General features: G+C 45.5%; 1 protein-coding gene across 1 annotated transcript in view; it reads left to right on the plus strand.

The window, feature by feature from the left end:
• The window catches only part of NCAPH (non-SMC condensin I complex subunit H), a 34,884-nt gene that overhangs the window by 10,402 nt on the left and 2,760 nt on the right, over nt 1-21,722 (plus strand). The window contains exons 7-16 of the mRNA XM_045979771.1: nt 4,561-4,750; nt 6,062-6,153; nt 6,872-7,077; nt 11,742-11,890; nt 12,297-12,403; nt 12,974-13,096; nt 16,086-16,196; nt 17,390-17,566; nt 18,701-18,814; nt 21,312-21,400. Coding sequence (XP_045835727.1) covers nt 4,561-4,750; nt 6,062-6,153; nt 6,872-7,077; nt 11,742-11,890; nt 12,297-12,403; nt 12,974-13,096; nt 16,086-16,196; nt 17,390-17,566; nt 18,701-18,814; nt 21,312-21,400 — 1,358 coding nt within the window. The remainder of the gene's footprint in view (nt 1-4,560; nt 4,751-6,061; nt 6,154-6,871; nt 7,078-11,741; nt 11,891-12,296; nt 12,404-12,973; nt 13,097-16,085; nt 16,197-17,389; nt 17,567-18,700; nt 18,815-21,311; nt 21,401-21,722) is intronic.

The raw sequence follows: 21,722 nt of genomic DNA on the forward strand, positions 1-21,722 counted from the left end.
TCCTGGGGTTTTCAGGATGAAGCTCATGACCATTGAAGGTGAGGATATCAAGGAACTGAGAAGCTGCAGTGTTGGATGGATTGATATATGGATATTAAAATCACCAAAAACTAGGACAGCAGCAAAGTTGGAGAATAGTAATGAGCCAAGAGCTAATATTAAATTCTTCCAAGAAGGGGAAAGAACTGAGGATTGAAAGGTGATCGAAACATAGATGGGCAGAAGCTGATGAGGTCTGACTTTACAGTGTTCAAAGTGGAAGGTTTTAGGACTTGGGAAGGAGAATAGTCTGGAAGCAGTGAGGAGGAACAAGGAACTCACCTGTCCCACATCTAGGCCAGAGGTTGGAGGGCTGCAGGAGAGGAAGCAGCCACACTGACCTGTGGGGAAGCAATGCCCTGGGCAGGCCGGGTTCCATTAAAGCAGTGCTCCTCAGCCTTTTGTCATTTCCTTCCCCCTTCAGGACCCTTTTTAGATCTTTTCTTCCTACCCTCTGCCCTTGAAATGAGTGATTATAGAATAAGATTTTATCAGGTAGGGTTGAGGCTTGGAGATTCACAAGTTATTTTCATTTTTTTTTTTTTGTAAGATTTTATTTATTTATTTGACAGAGACACAGCGAGAGAGGGAACACAAACAGGGAATGGGAAAGGGAGAAGCAGGGATCCTGATGCAGGGCTCAATTCCGGGACCCTGGGACCCTGGGATTATGACCCGAGCCGAAGACAGATGCTTAAGGATTGAGCCACCCAGGCACCCTGGTTATAGTAATTTCTAAGATTTCTTTTTTTTTAACCCTTCCCCAAGAACCAATTTTCATGTCCTTGAGAATGATATCATCCCAATTTAGAATGAATGAGTTAGGGGTGCCTGGGTGGCTCAGTCGGTTAAGTTTCTGCCTTCAGCTCAGGTCATAATCCTAGGGTCCCGGGATCGAGTCCTGCATTGGGCTTCTTGCTCAGCTGGGAGCCTGCTTCTCCCTCTGCCTGCTGCTCCCCCTGCTCATGTTTATGCTCTCTTTCACTCTGACAAATAATTTTCAGAACAAATAACAACAACAACAACAAAATGAATGAGTTAGAGCTTCAAGAAAGAAGTGGAGAATGTAGGGACTATCTAGAGGACCCTGGGGGGAATATCCATTGCTAGCAGAGGGGGATGGGGGCCAAAGAGGCAATGTCAGGTCTTTCTAGGTTTTAGAGCCTAGGAAATGTAGAATCCTGGGTGGACCTGGGTCTTTAATGTGTGGCTAATAAATAAACTAAAGGAAGGACAATGATGAGGTTAGTCCTGGTGGCCTCATGGCAGATGGTAGTTGGTAGAGACGGAGCACACAGGGCCTAGGAGTGAGGAGCCTTGTTGGGTTCACTCTGAGTGATGGGGCTATTCTGCTCTGGGCTTGCCTAGCGGTTCCAGCCTACGCTTTTTTTTTTTTTTTTTTTTTTTTTAAGCTTTTATTTATTTGGCAGAGAGCACAAGCAGGCTGAGTAGCAGGCAGAGGGAGAGGGCAAAGCAGGCTCCCTGCTGAGCAAGGAGCCCACCGCAGGGCTCAATCCTGGGACCCTGGGATCATGACCTGAGCTGAGGGCAGTCACTTAACCCACCCAGGTGCCTCTCCAGCCTATCCTATTGTGAGGACTTTGTGTGGATGGACTGGAGGGGCCTGAGGACGGTAGAGACACTGAGGCTGAGGCTGAAGAGGGAGCAGGGAAAACAAGGGTGGCTGGCTCTCTGCGAGGGGTAGTGGTATTTCTTCATATGTCAGTGTTGACATTGGGTAGTACCAGATTTGGGGGCAGCAGATGGAAAGTTCACGTCCTCGTTCTGCTATCTTAGCTACATGGCCCTGGGAAAAGTCTCTGAATTTTACTTTGTTAAACTGTCGCAACAAGTGAAACACCAGTCCCATCCACGTATGGGTTTTGTGGTAGTGAATCTGTCCCTGGCAAAGTACTTTATCCATGATAATATGTTATATATATCCGAAGGGGAGCCATATAATTCTCTCCCCTCTTCCCTTCCCTGCCCCAAATCTCCATGTTTTTCCCCCTTCTTAGATAGTCTGAGTATTATTTCACTGTCATTCTTGTCTCTCCCTCTGGATCTGTAGCGAAATGTCTGTTCAACAATATGGTTGGAAATTCTGTTCCCAGTCATTTTTTTCCTGGGGAGTCTGAGGATGCTTGTACCAACCAGCCTTTCCCATTGTTCTAAAGAGAAAACAAGAGAGCAAGCAGCACTGTTCCCTCTCAGCCTGTGGTGGTCAGCCACAGTTATGCCAAATGAAACCACTAGTCTTAAAGAAACACTGAGTACCCCAATCATAAAAAGCTTTTTTTTGTTCTGTTATCTGCTGTAAATTTATAGACCAGAGCCCAATTGGGAGGATAAACAAGAGTGAGGGATTGTCAGAAACCTAGAATTTGAAGTTTCAACTTTTTCCTGAACCTGCATTCTCTTGGAGATGGCATGGAGATGAGAAAGCAAACGTTCTGTGGGTGTGTCTAGACCAGTTGAGAACTCATTTGTGTGTGAGCTGATCTGTTTTGGACACAGCTCTCTGTGTGCAAAATGTTTGCTATCACAGGAGATTCCAACCTGATTATGCTCCAGTTTTTTATACCATGAGAGCACAAATGGATACAATGCAAGGAAGTTCAAAGCACATACTATAGGAAATCAGAGTGGGTGGAGGTCAGAGTTTATGGAAGAGGTGAAATTTGAACTGGGCCTTAAAGGAAAGGTAGGTATTTGTCAGATGGACCTTGCCAGGAAGGTGATTCTAGGCAGAGGCACAAGCAAACGCCATGAAACAGGAAAGTTCTGGTTCTTTCACGAGTTGGACAGTATACAAGTTTGGCTAGAACCCAGGATTTACTCACAAAGCTGAAACAGCCCTAGACTTTATCATGCAGTTTGTTGTGCACACACTCTCTCTCTGACAAATAAAGTCTTTAAACAAACAAATAAAATAAAATAAAATGAATGCATTAGAGCTGGTAGGTGGAGAGAACCTTCAAGAAAGAAGTGGGAAGGATAGAGTCTCCTTTTACTGTTTCTATTCCTTGCTGTGGACCATTGTTTCAAAGATTCACCTAGCTGGAGAGTCTGGCTGGCTCCTTCTGTAGAGCACGTAGCGCTTGACCTTGGGGTCATGAGTTTGAGCCCCATGCCGGGTTCAGAGATTACTATTTTAAAAAAAAGTGCTAAAAGTTTCATCTACTAAACTATGCAGTCACCAATAATTCATTTTCCCATCAAAGAACTCAAAAATGTCAATCAGATCCATTTTATATGAAAGAACCGTTGTTCTCACTAGACAAAAAGTGAGGAAAATTGTCGTCGTGTTTTCAGCTTTATTTTGGTGTTTACATTTTCTGTGTTGATTTGAAATGCTGAGTTCCCACATAGGAACTCTCAGGGTGTGGGGCTCTAGGTGGGAAGCCAGTGCTCTAGCTGGCATTTGAGGAAGGGAAATGGGAGTAACAACACTAGTATTTTTAGGATAGGAAATGGGAGCAACCAGAGACAAGGGTTAACTCAGGTGTGGGTTGTATTGGTGGCAACAGGGGTGAAAAAGGAAGGAGTAGATGGTAGACATGTGCTGGGAGGAAGCCCCGCCAGCGTGTATCACTGATAGCCTGAGGGGTAAGGCGACAGGGAGAACGTGGAGTTGATGTCTGTCATCTCAGACTGGAAGGATACTGAGATGGGCTTACTGGAAAGGTGAGAGGAGAATTTCAGTTCTGGCAAGGTCAGGTTCAGAACCAAGAGGGCCAGGAATGAGCCAGAGATCCACATCTGTCTTCTTTCCTGAGGCCCCTTCTCTCCACAGTAGCTATGTCCTGGGACATACAGAAGACTTGTGAAACTAATACCCAACATGTTTCCTGTCAGAGGGCCACCGGTAGAATCAAGTGGCTTCTGCACTCTTGCCACACATGCCTGGGTCTTGCTCTGTCCTCATTCTCATGCACTGTGCCCCAGTCTGCCTTCGAATTGCTGTCACTTGGCTGTGCCACTCCTGCTCCTTGCCCCAGCCTTGGGGCTCTCTTAGGGCCTCTCCCGTCTCTTACCCATTCATCTAGCTCTGCTGACTCTGCCTGTCTTTACTCTTGGTTGTGTTCTCCAGATCTGTGAGAGTATTTCTGCCTAGAGTAATAATGGGATCTGGTGAACAGATCCATCACACAGGCTTTTAAGTCCAAGGATTTTGTGGTGATAGCATTGTACGAGGTTAACCATTTCAAAACAGTGACTTGTGGAAGGAGGTGAGCAGAAGCATACTGTCCGTGTGGATTATAAACAGTGACACAGTAGAAGCTTGTTGCCACTTCCTGTGTACTTGAACGCTGTACCTTTATTCAGCTGTCCACACATAGGCTTCCTTTTCAATTAGTGTCTGCTAGGATGGGATTTTATCGATCTATTAGAAAGCTCTCTCCCGATTTCGATCACCTGCCGAGATATCCTGGAAGGAACAGAGTCCAAAGGGAAGGAGATTTTGTTTGCTTTGCTTTGTCTGCATCCCATAACTTGCTGGTTCTGTTTTTCGCTCAGATCGACCCCATGTTTCAGAAGACGGCAGCCTCGTTCGATGAGTGCAGCACAGCAGGGGTGTTTCTGTCTACCCTCCACTGCCATGACTACAGAAGCGAGCTGCTGTTTCCTTCCGATGTGCAGACTCTGTCCACCGAGGAACCCCTGGAGCTGCCGGATTTAGGTTGGGTGGAAGCAACAGATTTAAAAGGTGGGTACACGTGACGTGTTTCACCAGGGCATTTTGGTCATCAGAAAAGTTTCTGTACCGCCATGGGTTCCATGATATGCCTTCATGATGTTGCTTGTTTAAATTACCCAGAAGCTTCCTCTGGAATGCCCTGTTGGGCATCCTTTTGGGGAAAATGGACTTCTTTCCCCTCTGTAGCACAGAGGCTAACAGTAGTAGCTAACGCTCGCCGTTGCTCTTGGCCCATATGTGCCACATCCCTCATGGGCCCCTTAACAGCCAAGGCTCTCAGTCACTTCTCAGGGTCCTGGGGCTAGCCAGGAATGTCGGAGTTTGGACTTGGGAAAGGGGCTGTAATAGGCTTTTGTTGAGCCAAGGGGGCCTTGTTCTTACTTGTTACCAATCCAGGGTGTCCTGAGGAGAAGAGGGCATTGTGAGTTATTTTCACACTTCACCTTGGTGGTCTGAGAATGGACCTATCCTTTTTTTTTTTTTTAAAGATTTTATTAGAGAGTGAGAAAGCTAGCACAAGCAGAGGGAGAAGCAGACTTCCCGCTGAGCGGGTAGCCCGATGCAGGACTCTATCCTGGAACCCCAGGATCATGACTGGAGCCGAGGGCAGATGCTTAACCGACTGAGCCACCCAGGCATCCCTGGCCCTGTCCTTTTGTCAGCCCTTTTTACTGGCCTGGCAGGGGTTTTATCCCCCCTCCCATCCTACCCTCCACACTCTGGGAGGATCGTCAGGGTGCACGGTTGGGCAGGAATACAGTAGCTACACTTGTGGGTCGCATGAAATTGCTCCTTTCCCTCCAGGACTTCGCAGATGTTACAGGGGCTGCTTTCCTCCTTTCTATTCTTGTCTAAAGTTTTCTAAGTACAAATATTTGTGCTAATAGTGTATTTTTCAAGTTTATGCTGTCAACTGGGACTTTAATTCTGTAAGGTACCTCGCTTAGTTTAGGACTAAAATAAATAACATTGTGTGATTGATCGTGCCGTTAGTACACTTCGAGGGGTTTTTGATTTCCTAACTCCAACATAGGGCATGGAGTCCATTTTGGAGTCAAATGTGTATGCTTTAGGCTTCTGCCCTAATGTTTTAGTAATTCTTGGAGTGCCAGTGTGAGGCCTCCCTCCAGGGTAGGTGTGTTGTCTGAGCACTACCCTTTCCCTGGACAGAAGTCTGTGACCTGGAGCTTGGCCACCAGCCAGCCTCTACCACAGAACAGGGGGTGATGGAACCTCACTTCCCCATCGTGCTACCTGGTCACTCTGAGGTGGGGGGAGCGTGCTTCATCCATACTTTTTGCCCCCTCCTGCCCTCTCCAGCGCCCATGCAGCAGTGTGCAGAGGACGGCCAGATCTGCCCTTCCCTGGCCGGGTTCCAGTTCACGAAATGGGACAGTGAGACACATAATGAGGTGAGTTCAACTTTTAGACTTCTGAGGGCTCTGGGCATTTGTCCAACTGCTCGTGGTTTCAGTGAGATGGCCCAAGACAAGTTCTGCCCAGTGAGAACCCGAAACTGTGGCATCGTTTTTATTTAGCCAGGAGTACAGAAAATATTTCCCTTGGCACTTCTGTAGGGACTAAAACCTGGGGGGTAGAAATGAGAGTGAGGCAGCCCTGTCATTCCTGGGTGCACTTTTTTTTTTTTTTAATCGGCTATCCCCTTGAACATGGTTAATTCCAGGCCTTTGGTCTCAGGCTGCTGTCAGGCTCAAAGAATTTCCTGCTCTTCAGGGTTGAGTCCCTTGGCACAGAGTTTCCTGAGAAACTGTCATGTGTAAAGCTTTTCTCTGTATATTTTTAGCTTGGCCCCCTTTAGCCTACTTACTATCACTTCCAGAATAAATGGTCTCCATGGAAAACTGTTTTCTCTAAACATGTAGTTAATGGATGCCAATTCCTGTTTCATGTTTTACGAAATGTGCCTTATGACAACACAGCCTCATCCTGTGCCGCACAGTATAAACTTCCTCAGCACCTTACTCTCGTGAGAACCTTGACTCTGGGGAGGGCGAGCCGGGAGGGGAGGCTGGAACCTGGAACTCAGGGCTAAGAAGGCGTCCAGGCAGGCTGTTACTCCAGGCTGCATGGACGGCGAGAACTAGAGAATCCTCTCTTTGTCCTCTCCAGTCTGTCTCTGCCCTGGTAGACAAGTTCAAGAAAAACGAGCAGGTGTTTGACATCAATGCCGAGGTAGAGGAGAGTGACTGCGAGGACTTCCCTGACGGGCCCATGGACGACGACTTTGATGCGAACGATGAACCTGAGCACAGTGCCGCCGGGGATCGCACCGAGTTCAGGAGCTGGAAGGAGCCCTGCCGCACTCCGAGCTGCCCGTAAGGCTCTCAGGAGGCCCAGAAGAGGTTCCCAGAGGAGGTTTCCATTGGTTCTTAGCGGATTTCCTGCTAGGACCATCTCATTTCATCTCCAAGATCAACCAGCCTCGCCTGCTGGCTCCATTGGCCACACAGGCTGAGCCATTCTGACCCATAGTGGCATCACACCTGCCTGGGAATGTCAGCTCAGCCACCTATTGGTGACATTGCAGGAGTTTGGAAGGATAAAGTTAAAACGTGTAACGTGCTGGAGAGGAGAACTTGGGATATAGGCACTGCTTCGGTGGTGGCTGTCATTACCACTTGTGTTTGGTAGCACGGAACGTGCTTTCTCCACACCATGTTCAGTCTTGCTTTCGGCTCATCACTCCAGATTGGTTATAGATAGAAACAGCCTTACGTGCTGATTGCAAAAACAAGGTGGCCTCTGCCTAGAAGGTTGGGCAAAGAGGAGGGGCCAGGCAGTGTTGGGTTAGCCAGATAGACAGACTGAGGATAAGCAAAGCAGGGGAAACTAAATAAGCAGATAAGACGGAACATGCTGGGCAGTAGGAGAGGTGGTAGAATGGGTCTGTAGCAATTTATTTATTTTTCTTTTTTATTAAAGATTTTATTTATTTGACAGACAGAGATCTCAAGTGGGCAGAGAGACAGGCAGAGAGAGAGGAGGAAGCAGCCTTCCTACTGAGCAGAGAGCCTGATGCAGGGCCTGATCCCAGGACCCTGGGATCATGACCTGAGCCGAAGGCAGTGGCTTTAACCCACTGAGCCACCCAGGCGCCCTTGTCTGTAGAAATTTAAATTTTTTATTAACTCTAGTAGGCCTAGGAGGAAATCAGAACTTTGTTGGCCTTTATTTATATGTACTTAGGAGATTAGTAAGTTTTACTTTTGAATATGATTTGGAAGCGGATTCTGTAATCCTGTGGCCCTGAGGGCCACTAAAGGTCGTGACTGGACTTGGGTATAAGAGACTCCGTAAGACTGTGATGAACAGTGCCTCTGACAACTCCTGTGCCTATAACAGTTTTGTGTTCCTGGGACAGGACAGCCAAGCTGGTTTAGTGTGGGGCAAAACCTTAGAAGTTGTCTAGGATAATTTGTCTACTCATGTGGGAAATGATTAGATTCATGATGTCTCTTCATATCTGTGTAGAAGTTGACGGGCTAAACATTTGACACCTTAAGGCAAAACTACCCAGCGAGGCCCTTTGGCACCCTTCTTTCCTCTCCTGATTCATACTATTAGTAAACCTGCAACTTTGTCCCTGTGCCCCTCCTATCTTCTACAAACTGAGAAATGGTAGGTGAGTTGGTGGGATGAGCTCTTTCAGTCCAGATTCAAATGTCAACGAACAACCATCACTTTCCTGACATCTAAGGAACGGACGGTCGCAAAGGGCTTTAGTCACTTCCATTTTGTTACCTTGAAGAAAGGTACTTACTTCTCTCCCCAGTTTCAAACAGAACAAAGTCTTGGGATCCATCCTACTGAGCGCTTTAGGGGCAGGGCGCTTGGGTTGTAGCCCGAGGTTCTATCTGTCTTGAAATCCTTATCCTTGGCATGGCGCTGGCCTTGCCCAAGAGCTCAGTATTGAAACTGCACGGACTTGACTGCTGTGCATAGCCGTGAGATATGGGGCAGAGGCAAGTGGCCTCATCTTTTGGGGTCTTTGTTTTCTCATGCACAAAATGAAGGGTTTGGCCTAGATGATAATAGTAATGTCTGAGCTCATTGAGTGCTTTATAATTCTGGCTTCAGGCCAGCCACTGTGCCAGGGTCCTTACCTACCTTATCTCACATAATTTACAGAAAACAGAAAATGTAATTACTTAAGCCTTGCAACAACCTTATCATGAGGTCCTGTTGTCCCCATTTCACAGATGAGGAAACAGGCTCAGAGAAGTTAAGTAATGGGATAGAACTGGATATCACTCAGTGCCTTTGACCAATTCTGACTGCCTGTAATGAACTTTGGACAATAGGCTCCACCCCAGAGCATTTAACTGAGAGTCCCAGAGGCTAGGCTTTGCGTCACATTTTCCAAAACTCCATGGGTGATTGTACTATGCACCCAGGATTGTGAACACCATACTGGGCTGAAAGGTTGGGGTTTGAGGGGTGTGTGTGTGTGTTTTAAGATTTTATTTATTTATTTGAGAGAGAGACTGTAAGCAGGGGGAGCAGCTAGCAGAGGGAGAGGGAGAAGCAGGCTCCCTGCTGAGCAAGGAGCCCAATGTGGGGCTCAATGCTAGGATCCCGAGATCATGACCTGAGTCAAAGGCAGATGCTTAACCGATTGAGCCACCCAGGCGCCCCTGGACTGAAAAGTCTTTATGGGCTTCTCTAGGTTGAGATGGGATTGGGCCATGCTGAATTATAAATACCAGTGTTTTGTAGGGTGCCCCTTGTTGCTGGTCCCTGGATGGCACCATTCAGACCACTGTGCACTTCGTGCATTGACAAGGGCAGGCCTAACATCATGGCGTATGTCCAACAGCAGCTTGGTGCACTCCCTCTTGCAGCAGCAGTGGCCTCTGTGTCTGCTCTAGCCAGTCTCTGTGAAACAGGTGCTTGCTGTAGTTAAAGACCTAGACTGTGGTCTAGGCCCATACCACCACCTGTTTCGTACATGCAGGAATGAGGCATTCTGCTACTTGCGTGGTGAGGTGCCAGGAGCCAGCTGGGAGGCGACCTACAGATCCTAGTGCCATGTGCTGAACCAGTACTAACCTGGAGGGGCCCTGTGGGAGGATGGCAGGTAGAAGAAGTAATTCCCCCAGAGGGCATTAGAGAAGTTTGATGGAGAATTGAGGACACTGGGGAAGTAGGTTAGTTGTTGAGTCGGGGAGTTGGGACAAATAAGGCGCCTGCCACATAGCCTCGTATATTGCGAGAGAAAATGGCTGGAGTTCAAGCCTCAAGGGCCTTAGCCTCGCCCTGGCCCACAGATTCTCAAGGGATGGGAGCCAAGCTCTTTATAGCTTTGCCTATAAGTTCCCAATAAATTCCCAGCCTGACTGCCAAAACAGAAAAGTGTCTGTGAGAATTAAGCAGACTCTACTGAAGCCATCTTCTTTCTCCATCTGGAGCTCACAGTACAGTACAGTTGTTCCTTAATAACATAAAGGCATTCTACATACTAGAGATGTGAATTTTTTTCATATATTCTAATTTTTAAAATTAAGTTTTAGGGGCGCCTGGCAGGCTCAGTTGGTAGAGCATGTGATTCTTGATATTGGGGTTGTAAGTTTGAGGCCCACATTGGGTGGACAGATTACTTAAAAATCTTTTAAAATAATAAAACTAAGCTGTAATTACACAATAAATATACAAATACAGATCCCTGGTTTTAAAGTAAAGATTCTGTAGATAAAGGCAAAGTCCTCTTTTAAAGCTTTTTAACCTTATTACACAAGGCTTGGTGTGAAGACGGTGTATTTATAGCTCAGTGTAGATGAAAAGCAGCTCAGTGTCTGAGGTTTCTTTGGACCTTCACCTTTAGAGGGCAGTATAGCAGCACTAACATACTTTCTGATGTGTCAGGCTCCCCGCACAGGCTAGAACATTGCCGAAAGGTTGGAAAACCAAACCCAAACTGTCATACTGGACTGGCCAGTCAGACTCTTCGCACACAGCCCAGAATAAAGCTAGGTGGCTTAACAGATTATAAGTGCCCCCCCCCCATTGTCATTTGTCATTTGAGGGACAAATCAGAGTAACATCTATTCACTTTTAGTGAATAGCACTACAAGTGTTATTGGAGCCCTCACTTATGGAAGGATGGGAAAGAAAGACAGAGATTATCATCTGTATGGCTGGAAGCCTTGTGTATGGAAAGGTCTTGAGGCTGATTCAGAGAATTGTGTCCTCCTCGCAGCTCTGGCATTTTTTTTCTTTTAAGGTTTTATTTATTTATATGAGAGAGAATGAGCATGAGAGGGGGAAGGTCAGAGGGAGAAGCAGACCCCCTGCTGAGCACGGAGCCCAATGTGGGACTCAATCCCCAGACTCCAGGATCATGACCTGAGCTGAAGGCAGTCACTCAACCAGCTGAGCCACCCAGGCGCCCCCAGCTCTGGCATTTTACTGACTGCCGTCTTAATGGAAACTTACCTTCTCTCCAAGGCACCTGGGTAGCTCAGTCAGTTAAGTGTCTGCCTTCAGCTCAGGTCATGATCCTGAAGTCCTGGGATTGAGTCCTGCATGCGGCCCCCTACTCAGTGGGAAGCCTGCATCTCCCTCTGCCACTGCCCCCTCTCTTGTGTGTGCCCTCTCTTACTCTCTCTCAAATAAAATTAAAAAAAAAAAAAAAAAAAGACAACTTACCTTCCCTCTGCCACTGTTTCCTTATCTCTCAGATGGGTAAACTTGCATTCCATGAAGTACTTTAAATCCTCTTTGTATAGCTTTCTGTGATCATAATGTTATAGAATTAAGAGAAACTTCAGCACTTTGATGAAGTAAAAACTAAGGAATTATTAACGATGAAATATTTATATTGGGCTTACTCTTAGAAATGCTGCTCATCTGTGGAGAAGTGGGTAGGTAGTGTCTTCAGTTTCATCACACGTTGCTGTGCATGTAAATGGCATGATTGTATTATGTATATTGACATGTATACAGTTGGACAGGTAAAAATATGATTTCATATGTGTTACAGGGAAGAAATGATTCCCCTTGGGGATGGAGACATTAGGACCATGTGCCCTCTTCTGTCCATGAAACCTGGAGAATATTCCTATTTTAGTCCCCGTACCATGTCAATGTGGGCTGGCCCGGATCACTGGCGCTTTAGACCCCAACTCAAACGTATGTACTTCTAAGTTTGAACATCTGTATTTCCAGGTAGGAACTTTAAGAGATAGTGTCGATGATCATTCAGTATCCATGTGACTTCAAACAGAGGCCATACGTGGGAATGACCACAGGCTTACAAAGCAGGACTCTAGAACTCTGAAGGGCCTTGCCAGCATTATGTGTTTTACATGCTCTCTTTGAAAAGAAGGGCTTAATTAGCATACTTGTAATTGTGTTTTGTTAGCAAGACCACAAATCATAAGTTAGGGATGAAACTAGGTGTATGATTTGCCTTTCCTGATGCTGTTACGCTCAGACAAAAACGCGAGCATTTTTGCGGTTGGTAAGATCTTGCAGAATGGGTACATAATATTGTCCACAGAGATGAACAATGTGACATCTGTGTTCATTTCTGCAGACGATGCTTCCTCCAAATCAGAGAACAAAAAGAAGAGTACAAAGAAGGATTTTGAAATTGACTTTGATGATGATATTGACTTTGATGTATATTTTAAAAAAACAAAGGTTTGTGCTAAATCTATTAGCCTGTATGCTTTTTTAAATTGCTCTTTTCACTCTTTTCAGATTTTTAGAAATTCATTACAAATTTAAGTTTTAGAGTAAATGGATGGTTTCATTCTCCCTCAAACTCTAGAGGAATTGAGGAATAGTCCTGAACTCAGTGGCAGATAGAATCAGGTTTAGAATATCAATAATGTCTAGCAAAATCACTTTTTGCTACAGAACTGGGAACCCTGACAGTAGGCTAGTGCTGCCCAAATCCTTCCCAAGCTTCTTAAAAAAATATTTGTTTTGACCATTCCTTTTTTTTTTTTTTTCTGACCATTCTTACTAAAATGCCTGGGGTGCCTGGGTGGTTCAGTTGGTTAAGCATCTGACTCTTGATTTTGGCTGAGGTCATGATCTCAGAGGGTTGTGAGACGGAGCCTTGCAACAGGCTCTGTGCTCAGCGTGGAGACTGCTTGAGATTCTCTCCCTCTGCCACTCTTCCACTCCTGCTCACGTGTGCTCTCTCAATTTCTCCTTTCTCTCAAAAAAAAAAAAAAAAAAAAGTTTTTTGTTTTTAATTAACAGGCTTCTACTATTCTGGCCAAGTCCACTTTGGAGAACCAGAATTGGAAAGCCACCACTCTTCCCCCGGATTTCTTCTATGAGACTGATCATCTTGTCCAGCTGCATCTCAAACCAGGCACCAGGGTAAGACTGCTCCTTGGTTCCTCGAGGCTGGTAGCATGGGAGAAATCAGATGGTTGGCAATGTTGACTATCAGCCCACGTCTTCAAGGAAAAGGAGAGTGCAAGGGGAGGGGAAGGTGTTAGTCAGGGGCAGTCACAAGGAAATTCAGCAGGTATAGCAAAGCTAAAGGGAAAGCTTATGGCATAGATGCAGGTTGGAGATTTGGAGATACTTCAGCTGGTGAGACTGCTGGATGGCCGCTGAGGCCTAGGTGCTGAAACGCTAGGGGGATAAAGAGTCTTTCACTAAGGTTTTTACATGGTGATAGTTATCTCTTGATTCTCTCCCTTTCTCATTGATGTTGTGGATTCACTAGCCAGTTGTTTCCCCAGGCCACACTGCCTTCCTCATGATCAAGGTATAGACACGAGCCCCACTGTGACTTATGGGGCAATGTGGGTGCCAAGCACCTGACTGTGCTATCCTCAGGGAGTTATCTAGAGCTGTGCCACCTTCTCGGGTTCTGTCGAGGCTCCTCTGTTCTGATGAGCATCTAGACCACCCAGGGCTGGCCCCCAGTCGCTGTTCACTTCATCTGCCTGTGGCTTTTCTGGCGATGCTGGTCGCAAGCGCATGTCGCCGTTGCCAGGGTTACCAGGGAGCAGTTCCTGCCAAGTTCCCTTTTATCTGGACCCTCTGCTCATTTGCTTTCCTGGGTGTTCTGGTCTTGTGTCCTGGACACAAATGTCTTTATTTTCCTCTTCCTTGCTTTGCCTGTCTCTCTGTAAGACATTAATGATATGTATAGAGTTCTCCGGATTCACAATCTCCCATTGTGTTTTTATAAACCAACACTAATATATTTTTCCTTTTAATTAGTACTGTTTACTTAATAGAAATACTCTTAAAAATGCAGAAAGAGGGGCGCCTGGGTGGCTCAGTGGGTTAAAGCATCTGCCTTTGGCTCAGGTCATATTCCAGGGTCCTGGGATCGAGTCCCGCATCAGGCTCTCTGCTCAGCCAGAGGCCTGCTTCCCTTCCTCTCTCTGCCTGCCTCTCTGCCTACTTGTGATCTCTGTCTGTCAAATAAATAAAATAAAATCTTTAAAAAAAATGCAGAAAGAGATACAAAGTTGCAGCAATAGTGGAAACAATGGCTGTGGTCAGTGTTGGTTAGATGCTAGCCGGGTCGGGTTCTAATGGGAAAATGGGGCCCTGCAGCAGCAGAGCAGGACAGCAGGACAGTGGACACTGCTACCAAACCTAACCCAGCCTGGAGCTCCTTACTGTGGCCAGAGGTTACCCAACCCCCTTCCCTTAAGCCCTTATTAGGAGCATCTGAAGACTGTGGCCTTTGGTGGGAATTTGCATATTAATTCCAGGAGCTGTTGTTTTGTTGTTTATAATTGTTCCTATAGAAGAAAGAACTTCTGCTTGTGATTGTCTGCAGGGTCAAATTCACTGAGTGGTAGGGCAGCCAGGCAGCAGGAACTGGAGATCCTTGCCCTTCAAGCAGGGCTACACTGGAATAATGACTATTAAACTCTGGAAACCCTGGAAATTAAATGCTGGGTTAGTAAGCACTGTTTGGCTAGAGACCATACAGATCAACCATCCAGTTTAATTATCTTACAGGGGGATTCTAGTAGCAACCAGCTGATAACACGAGGAGGTCTCGGCTCCTTCCTGAAACATTTCTTGTAGACCATGGACAGTTTAGCATGTGCCTAAAGGACAGTATCCTAAATGGGGAGGGATTTAGAAATGGTGCCATATGAGGAACTGTGGAAGAAAGAGGACTTAAGTCAATAAATACCTAATAATAATATTTATTTTTGGATTGTTACAGAAACATTGTGGGGGGGGGAGTTTGGCTGCTTTTGGAGTATATCATTGTAGGAGAATATTCAGTATGCTTTGTAAACTGAATACCTTCAGCCTCACTTCCTTCACCCCAAAGACACACACCCCAGGTAAAAATCACTGGTCTAATGGGCAGCAAATATCTGAAGGGCTGTGGTCATGCATTCCCAAAAGAGGAGGGAGGCTTGTTCTGTGAGGCTCTGGAAGGCAGAACAAGGACCTGAGGGTGTAATGACAGGGAGAAGAGCTGGGTCTTTCTCCCTATAGCTACACAGGGAGCAGTGATTGCCCCAGAAATGGGACAGGCTGTCTGTGAATTAAAATCATGAGTGGGTTTTCTCTCAGAATTATTTGAGCAGCCACAAGTTGACTTCTTTTCAGATAGCTATAGGCAATTCTGTTGGGTTTTTTTTTGTTTTGTTTTTTGGCAATTTTGTTTTTAATGAACTCTTTTTTTTTTTTTTTTAAGATTTTATTTATTTATTTGACAGAGAGAGAGATCACAAGTAGGCAGAGAGGCAGGCAGAGAGAGAGAGAGAAACAGGCTCCCCGCCGAGCAGAGAGTCCCATGCGGGACTCGATCCCAGGACCCCGAGATCATGACCTGAGCCGAAGGCAGTGGTTTAACCCACTGAGCCACGCAGGTGCCCCTAACGAACTCTTCTTAAAATGAAGTTGTGTACAGACCTAATTGCAAACGAGCTGCTCTGGTTTATTTGGGGTGGATGGCCTCCAAGCGCTGCTACTGTGGGGCTTGCTCTGGAATGGAGTTGTGCAGCTGAAGTTGTCAGGATTAGATGACTTCTCACGGCCCTTAAAACTCTAAAATTCTGGGGTGCCTGGGTGGCTCAGTGGTTTAAGCCGCTGCCTTCGGCTCGGGTCATGATCTCAGGGTCCTGGGATCGGGTCCTGCGTCGGGCTCTCTGCTCGGCGGGGAGCCTGCTTCTCTCTCACTCTCTCTGCCTGCCTCTCTATCTACTTGTGATCTCTCTCTGTCAAATAAAGAAATAAAATTAAAAAAAAAAAAAAACTCTAAAATTCTGTAATTCTAGGAGCTTGATCATAAGAACTAAGGTTATCGTCCAACCTAGGTTGGAACTACTTTTCTAGAAATTGCCTTCTGCAGTTGTTCTTTCCTTCATTCTAGTTACTTAAGAGAGCACAAGGCCAGAGAGCAGGAACCGAACATTATGAAGAAATTGGAGACTACAATTACAACAACCCTAACGACACCTCCAACTTTTGCCCTGGATTACAGGTAAAAGGAGAGAGGAGCTCTGTCCTTTCTCATAAGCGGAAGAACCTTTTCTATTCCCCATCTCCTCCCTTTCTTATATGGCAGAAGGCTGTAGGAAATTCTGAATTGGGGGAGGAGGGTTGTGGCTGCCTGCCCAGCCCCCCAGGCATCAGGAAATAGAAAAAAGCTGAGGAAACAGCCAAAAGCTAGGCCTGCTTTACCTCAAACCCTGTATGTGGAAAGTGAATGGTCATGTTCCAATAAACCAGTCAATGTCTTTAGCCTGTGCAAAGCACTTATTTTGACTATCTCAGAGGAAGATACTCCTCTTGCTTTTAGAAACTAATATTTTTGTCTAGGGAGACAGGACATTCAGACATGTGAAGATGGTGGTGTCTGAAAGAGAAAGGTCTAGGGGGTAGATTCAGGAGACTGGGCTTGTAGCTCTGATTTTGGTTGTTACGTTGTGAATTTGTACAAGCCACTCCCCATTTTTAGATCTTAGTTTAGACTAAATAATTTTGTGAGTCTACTAATAAAATGGCAAATGTAAATAACAGAAAGGGAGAAAATATCCCTTTGGGGAAAGGGACAAGAACTGAAGAACAGCTTGTTCACCTCGTCCGTCATCTTCCTTGGAGGAGAGTTAGGTGGAAAAGGTGAAAAAGATTTTCATCTTCTAGTGAAAATCCAGACTGACTGCTCGGCAAGTGCTTCTCACATTTTCAGGGGGTGTGAGAATCACCCAGAGAGCCTGCTTGGAACCAAGTCCTGGGCCCCAGCCCAGAGATCTGATCCATTCCTGCTGGTCTTGGTCTAAGAACGACTTTTTCACAGCTCCCAGGCAGGATCTCCACTGCCAGCTGGCGACCTCTGACACCTCTTGTGCTCACATTGGGTGAGGCATGTGGGTCAGATCTCAGGTGTTTTGGAAATGCTGTCCATAAAATGGAATCTGAAATTGGCTAGAAACCAAAGGGGACGCTGGCAGTTGTGATTATTCCTCCTACCTTGCTCTGGAGGTCTTAGTTAGCAGATACCTTCCTCACAGGGCTTATGTGTAACCGGAGGGTCACTGGGGGCACCTAGAAGACCATCCTAGGCTTGACTCATGTAACGAACTCTCAGGTGCTCTGCTCTTAATGTGTAAATAGAGTCTTTTTCAAGGACACTCCAAGCTTCTGCCAAACTTGAAGAACTGTTTCCTTGCCCAGGCTGCTGACAGTGACTATGAAGAGTCGGATGACTTATTTATGGGACCAGGTGGGACCTTTGACCTTACATCCTGCCATCCACCCAAGACAGCACAAGAGAATGGTGATGTGCCTGAAGTCCAAGGATTGGACATCACCACTTATGGGGAGTCAAATCTGGTAGCTGAACCTCAGAAGGTAAAGGTGAAAGCCAAGAATTATGTTAGATTGTTTGCCTGAGATCTATTTAATTTTCCTCCTGTATGAGAGTCACATTGGTCTGGACTTGATTTTTTTTTTTTCCTTTCTCAGTTTTAACCTGCTGCTCTCCAAGTGGCTAATTCTTAAATAGGGCCATGTTGAGAATGAGCTGATGGCTAATCTAGTTTGTGTGGAACTAGCCATCTCTTTAGAAATGGTGATAAACCATATGACTAGAAGCAAAGTGGTAAAGGTATGTGAATGAAGGCTGCAGGCAGGGAAAATCAGTTTCTGTGCTGTTTGGGTGAGGCTTAGTATTTGGCTCTGGCTCAGTCCATGAAGCAGGCCACTCGATTTCGGGGTTGTGAGTTCAAGCCCCATGTGGGGTGTAGGGATTTCTTAAGAGTAAAATGTTTTTGAAAAAGAAAGAAAATCTTGGCCAGATTCAACTCATATGAAATGATGATGCATTAATCACCTGCATACCAGGTGATAGACCTAGTGATTTCATATCCGTTTGATTGACCTAGCTCTTTACCCTAGAATTCGAGCTTAGTCTTTTTTTTTTTTAAGATTTTGTTTACTTGACAGAGAGAGATCACAAGTAGGCAGAGAGGCCCAGAGAAAGGGAAGCAGGCTCCCTGCCGAGCAGAGAGCCCAATGCGGGGCTCCCACTGAGCCACCCAGGTGCCCCCAGCTTAGTCTTAATGTAGATTGTACTTGGGCGCCTGGGTGGCTCAGTTGGTTAATCAACGGCCTTTGACTCAGGTCATGATCCCGGAGTTCCAGGATCCGTGCTGCATCGGGCTCCCATCTCTGTGGGGAGTCTGCTTCTCCCTCTAACCTCTCCTCTCATGCTCTTTCTCTCTCACTTTCTCTCTGTCAAATAAATAAATTTTAAATATCTTTTTAAAAAAAGGTAGTTTAAAAAAATACAGATTGCACTCAACAAGAAATTCGATTGAAATGAGGGACTCTGTTTTGTCATATCCAAAGGAAGCTCTGTAATTCCTTTGATCACGACTAAATCAGATTCTTTATTTGAACTCCAGACTTTTTGATTTTACAATAGGTAGATTATAAATGTTTCTTTAGTTTGCTTAATTGTACTTTGTTGCATTTCTATTTCAGGTAAATAAAATTGAAATTCATTATGCCAAGACTGCCAAGAGGATGGACATGAAGAAGTTGAAGCAGAGCATGTGGAGTTTGCTGACAAAGTTCTCCAAGCAAGCAGACACAGAGGTAACACACTCTGCTTGCTCTCCAGGTACCCAGCATGCGGGAGGGGAATGGCTCACGGTTAAGGCTCCAAGATCAACAGTGAATACAGAAAGCATTCTTTCAGAAACACAAGAAAGACAGGGCACCTGGGTGGCTCAGTCAGTTAAGTGGCTGCCTTCAGCTCAGGTCATGATCCCAGAATCGTGGGATCGAGTCCCACATCAGGCTCCCAGGTCCATGGGCAGTCTGCTTCTCCCTCTGACCTTCTCCTGTCTCATGCTCTCTCTCACTCTCTCTCTGTCAAATGAATAAATAAACTCTTTAAGAAAAAAAAAGAAAAAGAAATACAAGAAAGATCTCACGCCTCTGAAAATGGGATGAATCAAGTATATGAACATGCAAATCACACAAAAAGTGATACAGATGGTAAACTAGTGCACAGACATTATTTAGCTTTACTGGTCATCACAAAACCAATTTCCACTGCTTTAGCAATTAAACAGAGTTGAGGAAAAAATTGGCATATATACTCACTGCTGGTGTGATTTAGATTGATGAACCACTGTTCTGGAAAGCAAATTCTAACATCTCACATACCATAAAATGTTTAAGCCCTTTGATCTAATAGGGAGATGTATTCTAAGTAGAAAAGTAGTTTAAAAAATTTTATTTTTATTTTTATTTTCTTGCTGTCAAATTATCTCTCTCTTCCTCAGAACCAGGTGAAACATTGACTAATTCTTTCCAGCTGAATGGAGCTCTTAGTTAACCAGAATCCTTCCATCCTTTCTTCTGCACCTCTTCTGTTCAGGCAGTGTTCTGAGCTTTTATGGAAAACTCAGCCTGCTCTCTTAAACCTTCTCCTTCTGGCTGAGAAGTGAAAATCATGATTTGATTGAGGACCTCGAGTTTGTAGTCATGGTTGTCAGAAAAAGCTTCAGTCATATTCATAAGGTTTTATCAACTAAAACTGAATAGGAGGGCGCCTGGGCTGCTCAGTGGGTTAAGCCGCTGCCTTTGGCTCAGGTCATGATTTCAGGGTCCTGGGATCGAGTCCCGCATCGGGCTCTCTGCTCAGCAGGGAGCCTGCTTCCTTCTCTCTCTCTCTCTGCCTGCCTCTCTATCTACCTGTGATCTCTCTCTGTCAAATAAATAAATAAAATCTTAAAAAAAAAAACTGAATAGGATACAAATGTAAGAGAAATGTGCTTTTTAAGAGGTAGGAATAGGGTTCTACTTAAACTTTGAATTTAAATGACTTATAATACCTTGTCCTCTAGGACTTCTGGTTAATGAAGGATTTATTCCTTTTTTTTTTTTTAAGATTTTGTTTATTTATTTGAGAGAGAGAGAGAATGAGCATAAGAGGGGGAGGGTCAGAGGGAGAAGCAGACACCCCCCCCATCCACCTCTGAGAAGGGAGCCTGATGCGGGACTCGATCCCTGGACTCCAGGATCATGATCTGAGCTGAGGGCAGTCACTCCACCAACTGAACCACACAAGGCATCCAGGATTTATTCTTTTTTTTAAAGAATCTTTTATTATGAAAATATTCAAACAGGGTGCCTGGATGGCTCGGTTGATTAAATATCTGACTCCTGATTTCGACTCAGGCCATGGTCTCAGAGTGCTGGGATCCAGCCCCATGTCAGGCTCCACATTCAGTGGGGAATCTGAGGATTCTCTTTCTCTCTCTCTCTCTCTCTCTCTCTGCCCCTCTTCCTGCTCACACACGCTCTCTCACTCTCTCTCAAATAAATGAATCTTTTTTTAAGATTTTATTTATTTATTTGACAGACAGAGATCACAAGGAGGCAGAGAGGCAGACAGAGAGAGAGAGGAGGAAGCACGGTCCTTGGGGAGCAGAGAGCCCGATGTGGGGCTTGATCCCAGGACCCTGGGATCATGACCTGAGCAGAAGGCAGAGGCTTTAACCCACTGAGCCACCCAGGTGCCCCTAAATAAATCTTTAAAAAGAGAAAATATTCGACAGTCTTCAAAAGCAGAGAGAGCATAGTATAGTGAACACCTGTTTCCAATAATTATCACTGTTTTATCTGTATTATCACCTATCCTGTCCTGTTACCCCGCTCCTCTCACCGTGTACACATTCTGGGTTATCTTAATGCAAATACCAAACATGATATCCTTTGATAACTGCTTGCCTTAGAAATTATGGATTCTGTGCTGCCCTTGGTTGAAGCTATAAATGATCATGGTTTTTGTTTGTATTTTTTTACTTCAGAGGAACCTAGAACCTCTTTGCAATTCTTCCTTTACTGGGATTATACTGGCCATTGACGTCCACATTTACCATAACTTCTAGTCAGTGTCATGGTCCAGGGCTGAGGCACGGGGTCTCTTTATGGGTCCCTTTTCTTCAAGATGTAACTTAGAAAATGTTTTGGTTTCATTCGGTTGTAAACTCTTCGGAGATACAACTTCGAAATTTATGTTGCTTTCTCAAAAGTGAACTGACCCAGAATGTCTGAATTGTCAATATCTTTCTTCTGTGAGACAAACCACAATGAAACTGGAAAAGAGGACCCGGTGAACGTGGCTGATGAGAAGATGCTCAGCGGGCTCACGAGGGACCTACAGAAGAGGTATGAGCTAGTGAACGCGGGGGGCTCCCCGCCCCTTCCTCTGAGCCCCGGCTGAGAGTGTTCTAGCCTGAGCTGCTGATGTGACAGACCCTCACACCATCTGCTGTTTTTTTTGTGTGTGTTTTTTTTTTTAAGATTTTATTTATTTATTTGACAGACAGAGATCACAAGTCGGCAGAGAGGCAGGCAGAGAGAGAGGAAGAGAAGTAGGTTCCCCCCTGAGCAAAGAGCCTGATGCAGGGCTTGATGACCCTGAGATCATGACCTGAGCTGCAGGCAGAGGCTTTAACCCACTGAACTACCCAGGCGCCCCCATCTGCTG

The sequence above is a fragment of the Meles meles genome, chromosome 15 (genome assembly GCF_922984935.1).
Source record: "Meles meles chromosome 15, mMelMel3.1 paternal haplotype, whole genome shotgun sequence".
Classification (NCBI taxonomy): domain Eukaryota; kingdom Metazoa; phylum Chordata; class Mammalia; order Carnivora; family Mustelidae; genus Meles; species Meles meles.